The sequence below is a fragment of the Ursus maritimus genome, unplaced genomic scaffold (assembly GCF_017311325.1).
Source record: "Ursus maritimus isolate PB19 unplaced genomic scaffold, ASM1731132v1 scaffold_24, whole genome shotgun sequence".
Classification (NCBI taxonomy): Eukaryota; Metazoa; Chordata; class Mammalia; order Carnivora; family Ursidae; genus Ursus; species Ursus maritimus.
In genome coordinates, this window is record NW_024424897.1 from 15,700,138 (window position 1) to 15,708,365 (window position 8,228).

Genomic DNA, 8,228 nt, shown 5'->3' on the forward strand with positions numbered 1-8,228 from the left:
GAGTGAGGGCTGGTCTGGGCACATGCCCCATCCTGTACCTGTTGGTGATGGTGACCAGCTGGGAACTGTGGTCGGTGCATAGGCGCCGGGCCTCACTGTAGGTGACTTGGTCCTCTCCCAGCCAGTAGCAGGATGGGCTGTGCCATGTCCAACCCTGGCTCGAGAGAGGGGGCAGAAGAGGGATGTCTGTGGGGAGGACTCTCCTCCCTCATCCAGAAAGCCTGGGCTGGGGGATGCCATCAGAGGCACCCCTGAACGTGCTGCAGGCTGGGGCCCAGGACAGAGGGGACTCTCCTTGTGCTGTGTTCTGCACCTTATCACCTCATACTCCTCTCCCCACCATCACCCACAACTGCCAGACCAGACATGGACACATGGCCCAAGGGTGGCTGACCAGGAGGTAGCCAGTGACCCGCCTGTAGCCTGGCGAAGCAAGAGGCGTGGCCCCCTGGACTCCCCTTTTGGGCATTTAAACCAAGAGTCACAGTGGGAAAACTGCCAGTTGGCTGAGAAACCAGAAAAGCTGGGAAAGCTGCCAGGATGTGGAGGGACCAGGTAACCCCGGGTCCTGGAAAAGGTAGAGTGAACAGAGGGTGCGCCTAGCCTGAAGTGGGGGGACAGACCCTCAGCAGGGAGCAGCAAAGCTTTGGAAGAGACCACTGCTCTGAGCGGCTGGTTCTCTACCATCGGTCCCCCACGAGACCAGGCAAGGCTTCACCCAACAGACCCCTTTCCCCTTGGGCCACCCTGCTCCTGCCTTTCAGAAGAGGAACTGAGGCTCGGAGAAATTAAGTGATTGGATTTTATGCACAGACAATAACACAAGGGGGAGTCCGGCCTTGAACCCATACCACAAAGGCTACGCCTGTCTTCACCACAGGCCTGCTCCTCCTAAGAGACATCAGGTGCCTGCGGGGGCCTTCACCTCTAGGAGCCCTTGAAATGGGAAGCCTTGAGGTAGATTCAAGGTTGGGAGAGAGACACAGCCCCTTGGGCAGGACCCAGAGCAAAAGAGAAGCTGCAGGGTGTCGGCGGGAGTGGGGGACGTGGAGGGGTAGGTAGGGCTGTGCTAAGATCCCAGCTCTCCCAGGATATTAACCAGGGCTCCTCAACATTGCACACACATTTTCGGCGGCCCTGGTGCCAGGGCAATTAGCCACTCATCCTCACTCCCCACCCCCCACCAGGGCAGGACAGAGCCCCTGGCGGTCCCTGACCACACTGGCCCCCCAGGCGCTTCAGCAGGGCCCCTGTCTGCTCTCTCTCTGCACCCCACTGCAGGTCATGCCTGTTGTTGTTTCAGGACTCTCCCCCTGGGGGAGAGCTTGGAGTTCACGTGGGGTGGGGTGCAGTAAGGGGGCTTACTCCAAAAGGAAACAGAGTGAAGAGCCAGATTGGCGTAAGAGGCTGGCAGGAGTGTGGCCCTGGCAGATGGAGCCATCAGGGGCCAAACACCATAAAGTGTCTTTTTTGGGCAACCTTCCCATATTCTGCCACACCACTTACACCGCTCTTTGGCTGAGAGCCAGGTTGTGGGTGGCCTGGGAGGGGCTGGGTGCATCACCCACCCACACCCTCATTCATACACGCACTGCCCCACTAACCCAGTCAGTCCTGATCCCCTCCCTCCCTGACTGTCTGGAAGCCCCTGGGGCTAGGAAGGCAAGAAAGACGACACCAGAATGGCCTCATTCCTCCAGAGGAGACTGACAAGCACACGCTCCACCAGGTGGCATGATGTGTGCCAGCAAAGACAGAGGTGACGGAGCAGGACTGGGGTGCACCCCAGCAGCCTCACTCCGGTGATGTCTTGGGGGCCTGCCCACACCCACCTCCTGTTCTCCGCTGCCTCTGGGAAGTAGCTTCTTCATGCAGAGTGGGGGGGGGTGCTCTGCTTCCTCCCAACAGCCCCCACCCTACCCCAGCCCACCTCATCCAGTGTCACCCTTTCTGGAACAAAGCAGTTTGGAAAGCAGGAAGAAGGGACATGCCAAGAAAGGGAGGATGCCATGGGAGGCTGCAGGACTCCATCTGCCCCCTCCCTCTCCGGGGAGCCCCTCTGGTTGGCCCCACCCAGGGGCAGCTCCAGAAGCACCCTCACCTTCCGGCAGCCATGGTCCTCCTCAGCCGCCCCCTGGCTCAGCTGGCCTGCCTTCTTGCAGATGGATGGCAAGGACTGGTTGCAGGGACTATCGTTCCAACGACCTTCCTAGGGACACAGGATGAGGGAGCGTCTCAGCCCCCCCTCCCCCAAAGCCTTTGGTGAACTTGATTTTTAGACCTGCCCCTGTCTCCAACTTGACCGCTGTGTGTTCCGGGCTGTCCTGTGTCTGCCGTCTCCTAGCCAGCAGTTTGTCTGCCTTCAGCTGCATCCAGAGGGCAAGGGTGTTTGTGTCCCAGCCCCCAGGAGAATGCCTGGCACGTGGCAGACACTCAACAAATAATTGTTTATAAATTTTTAAATAGCATCCCTTATGCCAGATGGCTCTGTCTCCATAGTCCTGGCACTGTTTGCAGGATCTCACCACAGAATGTCCTCTCTGTCCCTGGAGTCGGTACTCTGTCCCTCTGACTTTGTCTTTTTAAAGGCTCTCACATCTCCTTGAACCCCTCCATCAATTCCTTCATCTATCCACACTGCATCTGAGTCAAAGCCATGGCAAATAGTCACCACCCCATCATTTTTGGAGGAGATAGGACCCTGGGCTGGGTAGGGCTGGCACAGAGCAGCCCTGCCAACGGAGCAGGTCCATAAAATGCAGCTTCCAATGCCACCTGCCGGTGGGGCAGAGCAGCTGGCAGACCAAGACGGTGCCAGGCAGCGTCCTCGGGCTGCTCCAGAATGAACCCCTTTAATCCTCCCAGTGACCCTCTGAGGTTGGCACTAGTAGTGTTCCATTGACAGATGAGGAAACTGAGCACAGAGAGGTTAAGTAACTTGCCCAAGGTGACCCAGCTAGTCGGGGACGGGGAGGATTCAAACCCTGGCAATCTCTCCACATGGAAGGGAAGGAGTTAGTGGGGAAGTGGGGCTTCTGAGAGGCAATGGGGGGGCTGGAATGGAGGCAGGAGCTAGCTGACAGTAGCCCTCCTTCAGCCAGGGTGATACCAGTAGGCTGGGGAGAGGGGGTTCTCACCGGCCCCCAGATGGTGACACAGTCCTCCAGGCTGTCCCGGAAGTTGTTGGGCTCAAAGGGGTGCCAGTGGGTGAAGCTCACGAGGCTCCCATCAGACCACTCAAAATTCATCTGCAGTTTCAAGTCGTTGAGGCCGATCCACAGCTCCTCCACCTCTGGGGTGCAGCAGGAGGGAGGGGAGACAGCACGCGGAGACGTCAGCCTCGGCCATGGCGGCGGACGGAGAGATGGTCCCGTCTTGGGAGGTCCTGCCCTCTGCCCTCTGCCCCGGGAGTGCGGACAAGCCGCCCCTCACCTTGCTTGATCTGCTTGGTGATGAACTCCAGCTCGGCCATGCTGTGGATGCTGAGCAGGTCGCCCCCACCCCGCAGACACGCCTTCTTGGACTCCTGCCAGCTGCGCTTCTCGGCCTGCAGGCGATAGCAGTGGCCCTGGAAGGGCTGCCAGCTGGGCTCACACTCCACCTTCACGTTGGCCCACACGTCTGCAGAGACCCACGAGGTGCTGTTCAGGGACCAAGCCACGCAGCCTGGGTCCCCTCCTCCCCATACCTGTCTCAGATCAGCCCTGGCCACCAGATGTGAAAAAGACCAAGCCCTCCAGGGAGGCTGGAGGTCTAGAGGCAGAGCCCTGGGAGGTGGTGGCAGATTTAGCCCAAGACAGGACGGCCCCTCCAGCGGGGAGCTTTCAGAAAGAGATGGGTGGGGACTCAGATCAGACCGGCCCTGGGAGCCTCAGTTTCCTCCTCTGTAAATGGGCTTTCCTATTCTAGATTCAAACTTCGCTTATGTCCACCTTGCTTAATAAATGAAACCACTGTCACTACCTCAAACAGCATACACTGAGTGTGGACTTGGTACTACCCTGACAGTCCAGGGTGAAGGGATGGGAAGTGGGGCCCACCAGGCCAGCGGCCCAGGCAGTCACTGCGGACTGGAAGGAATCCCCTAGTGGGGATTTCTCCTCTTGCTCCTTCCCCTACATGCCGGGCTCCACCCAGGGCTGAGAAACCCACAGGTAACAGGCTCTTCCTCACCCCCACTTCCATGCATTTCAGCTTCACTGTCTAGGACTGGGGTCCCAGAGCAGCTGAAGCAAACAAGCCCTCACTTGGGCCTTGGCAAGAGAAAACAGGACCTCGCTGAACCACCCACAATGTCAGGCTCGGGCAGGATTCTGCCCGGCTGGGAGGGAAAGCATGTGCCCACTCGAAGCATCGCCCCACACTGGGATTCTGGGATCCACTCCATTCCGCGAGACGCTCCAGGGTCCAGCATGCTGTTTCTTGGAGGCCCAGCAAAGAGGGGAGGGCTGAGCCTGAGCCTCAGACTTGTCAATCATCGCCTTAGCCTTCCCAGATGAGACCCAAGGCTGACGCTGCACACAGAACCCAAGCTCAGACCCGAGGGGCCTTCTTTGGCTGTTGGGAGGAGGGAAACTCAGGAAATGTGGATGCTTTGGGGGCACAATGGTGCCTGCCTTTAGAATGACACGCCTTGTGTGATGAGACCCAGAAGGCAGAACCCCTCCAAGAAACCGCTCAGAGTGGGATGGAAGAGACGACCCACAGCCACACACACACCTGCGGGTCCAGGAGGCCCCACAGGACACCTCCCCCAACCTTGCCCACACTGGGGACATCTGGGGACAGAGGACTTGGTGAGGGGCCAGGCCCGAAGGGGGCCACAGATAGGCTAGGCCTGCCTGAAGGGGGACTCTCCTTCCTTCACATAGCAGCTTCCGAGAAGATCTAGAACTGGTCCCGGCCGCTGGCTCCCTCCTAGAGCTGGGGTGTCCTAGCTGCGGGGTGCCAATGTTTTAAGTCTTTGCTCCTGACCCCTTAGGAGAGGAGGAGAGAAAGCGGTGGCCGGTGACGGCCCTGAATCACTCTTTGCCAATACTTTAATGGTCTGTCTCTTTAAGCTCTTTACTTTCCGTGAGTCTGTGGATTTTTTCTGGATCTGATGTATTTTCCTTGTAAAAAAAAATTCCCTCGTCACCATCCCCGTGGCTACTGGACTACCGGAGTAGCCCTTCCAACCGACACGGATGCACATCCTCGGCCCCCAAGGGCACGCTCCTTTGGGCCAGGCCAGGTCTCCAGCCTTACAACAGCCCTGCAAGGGGTCGGAATTTATTCGCGATTTGCACTCAGAGACCGAAAGCCACACACCAGGGAGGGGCACAGTCCCCAAAGCAGGGCTGTGCCCATTGCCCCAACCTCCTCCACAGGCCCCGAGAACTATCTCTGTGAATCACAAATAGCAGCCAGACACTCCCTGGCTTAAAATCCTGCAGAGGCTCCCCACAGCCTACGTGGCCCCACCCAAACTGGACCCAGCTGCCAAGACCCTTCGGGGACTGGCTGCGACCTGCCTTTCTGAACCGGTCTCCTTGGCACGCACTCGAAGCCAGCGCACCTCATCTGCACCCGCACACGCATGGCCTGAGGACCTTACGAAGTGCAGGGAGGGGGGGGGCTGAGATTCTGCAAGCTCCCAGGGACTGCTATGCTGCTCCTTCAAAAACCACACTAAGTGATTAGAGTCTATACTCCAAACAGACCACAATGCTCACCAAATTTAAAGCTGCTGTATACTCCCTGCCTCTACACCTTTGCACATGCAGTTCCTCCTGCCAGGAATGCCCTTCCCTCACACCTCTTCATGGCTTTTAAAATTTACAGTCAACTTGAAAGGCCCAAATCAAATGTCACTTCCAGGAAATCCTTCTTAACTCCCAGGCGCTTAAGCAGTTTCTTCTCTAGGCATTTCTTCCCCTCTAACGTTTATTACACATATTTTTATAATGGCACAGGACTCGGGCTATTCTAATTGTGCGTCGAGATGTCTGTCGCCCTCCAGGAGAGTGTGACTGCCCCAAGGACAGTGCGAACTGCCAGCATTTAACACAATTCTCGACAAACGTTCTCGGGAAGAATTAATGGAGCGTTCCACTTCGTCCCTCAGCGGATCAGAGTCCCCTGGTGCCGCGGCCCCCCCAGGCCCGCCCCGCCCCGCGCCTGGCCCGCTGCTCCGCTCACCGGGAGGCGGGCGCTCGGCCGTGGCGTTTGGCTTCTTCTTGCACACGTAGGGCAGCGCGATGCTGCAGTCGCGGTTCTGCCAGCCGCCCGAGGACTCCGTGCGGATCACCCCGCAGTTCTCCTCGCTCGGGTTGTCCGGCTGATCTGTGGGGAGGGCAGGGCGCCAGCACCCCAGGAGAGAAAAACTCACACCCCGGCCCCTGGGCGCTAGGCGGGGAGGGGGGATCCCTCGCTGCCTCTCCTCCCCGCCCGGGGCCCTCCACCCAGCCCTGGTACTGGCTCCCGCCGCCACCCTGGCCAGTCCTGAAATCCAGCGCGCCCCCCGAGCCCTGCACCCGGAGGGGAGGGCATCAGGTTCTAGTAGGGCCCAGTCCAGGAGTGGGGGGTGGGGAGCCGCCCTACCGCCCCGCCCCCACACCGCCTGGAGCAGGGTGCCAGGAGAGAAATAAAGAGGCCAAAGGCCTTTGCAGTCCCCAGGCCGCCCTGCGCCCTGAACCCCACGCCTCACCGCTCTCCCAGTTGAGGTACTTCAGGGGCGAGTTGTCGGACCACTGCCAGCCTCCACTGGTGTCCAGGTCATTAAGGCCAATCCACAGTGTGGAGCTGTAGCCAGTGAGGAGCCCTGAACGCAGGACAGGCGCGGTGAGAAGGGTATCGCCCCAGCCTCCGCCCTCTCATTCTGTGCCCCCCACCAATGTCCTCGCTGCCCCACCCGCAGAAATGCTTGGGGTGCTCCAAAGATGGGGAGCGGGTCTCAGGTTCCTGCTCCCCCCCATGCCGTTCCCCCAGCCGACAGGCCCAGCCCCCCCTCCCCCGCCTTGCCACCTCACCGTTGATGTAGGTCTGCTCGTGGATCTCAGTGATGCTCAGCAAGTCTGCCCCCTGCTGCTCGCAGCTAGCCCAGGCCTCCCTCCAGGACAGCGTGGACTGAAAGTTAAACTGGTAGCAGCTGTCAGTCAGCTGGTCCTTGTCCCAGAAGGTCTCACAGTCATTACCTGCCACCACGACAGCAGTCCCTCAAGGAGTGCAGAGACCCCCCCACACCTGCTGCTCCGCTAGGAGGAGGGGCGTCTTATCACCCCAGTCTGGAACATTCTTCCACCCGCCTCGAGGCTGCTGAAGATCAGCCTCCCTCTGGGAGCCGCCCTGGCCCACCCCGTCCACCCGGCTCTCACTCTTGATCGGGCAGAAGCCCCAGCGCTCGTCTTTGCCGTAGTCCTGGGTGGTGGCGCACCACAGGTGCCCGTCCTCGCGGCCCGTGCTGGTGCAGCTGTGGAACCACTGGTTGTCATACTTGAAGGGGATGGTGCATGGCTTCCCGTGGGAGTTCCCCTGGATGGTGTAGACCTCTGCAGGAAGGGAGCCGGTCCCTTGGCGTCTGGACCCCAGAGGCTGCCCGCCTCCCTCAGCCCTCAGGGAAAATCGTCTATCCCAGGGAGCCGGGGATGGGGCCCTGATGCAAAGTGGCGCTTAAGGCTTTAAGGCTCCCTCTGCCACTGGGTCAGCGCAGGAGCCTGGAAGAGGTCCTGCTAGTCATCCCATAGGGCTGGGAAGGGGTTCCCCATGATGCCTGTCCAAAATCTGGCTTCCCCTCCCCCCAAGTTCCATCTCAGAACTCAGGATGTCTTACAGGAAAAGGACCCCCAGGACGAAGCTGTCCACCACGAAAGGCCCCGCACCTGGGTGACTGTGGTCCCTGGTCACCCCTGCGAAATGGGGATCAAGACACCTGTGGGAGTTACTCTAGGGTCTACCCTGGAGCGTGGGCCTGGAAGGGAATTTTCATTTAATTTTATGTTATACACTTTTGTGCTGTTTGAGGTCTTTATAAGCATGTAGACATTTTGTAATTTCTTAAAAATAAATGCTTTGAAGTTCATTTTCTTAATTATTCCCAAATGCTTCCCACTGCAATTAAAGATAGGGCTGCCAAAGGTCTGCAGAGGCCAAAGGCCCTGTCACTTCTGCGTCTGTCACTCTGTGGCTCCAGTCCTCCTGACACCGGGGACCCCAGCCCTTCCCGGCAGCAGCCTCTCACCATAGTAGGG

The 8,228-nt window shown here is 59.1% G+C and overlaps 1 protein-coding gene across 1 annotated transcript in view; it reads right to left on the bottom strand.

Annotated features, from left to right (window-relative positions):
* The window catches only part of MRC2 (mannose receptor C type 2), a 31,265-nt gene that overhangs the window by 13,859 nt on the left and 9,178 nt on the right, over positions 1–8,228 (bottom strand). The window contains exons 2-10 of the mRNA XM_040641213.1: positions 8,219–8,228; positions 7,356–7,649; positions 7,011–7,175; positions 6,689–6,802; positions 6,181–6,324; positions 3,433–3,621; positions 3,138–3,292; positions 2,102–2,209; positions 39–154 (exon numbers count right to left, since the gene is read on the bottom strand). The exon at positions 8,219–8,228 is cut by the window's right edge and continues 398 nt beyond it. Coding sequence (XP_040497147.1) covers positions 39–154; positions 2,102–2,209; positions 3,138–3,292; positions 3,433–3,621; positions 6,181–6,324; positions 6,689–6,802; positions 7,011–7,175; positions 7,356–7,649; positions 8,219–8,228 — 1,295 coding nt within the window. The remainder of the gene's footprint in view (positions 1–38; positions 155–2,101; positions 2,210–3,137; positions 3,293–3,432; positions 3,622–6,180; positions 6,325–6,688; positions 6,803–7,010; positions 7,176–7,355; positions 7,650–8,218) is intronic.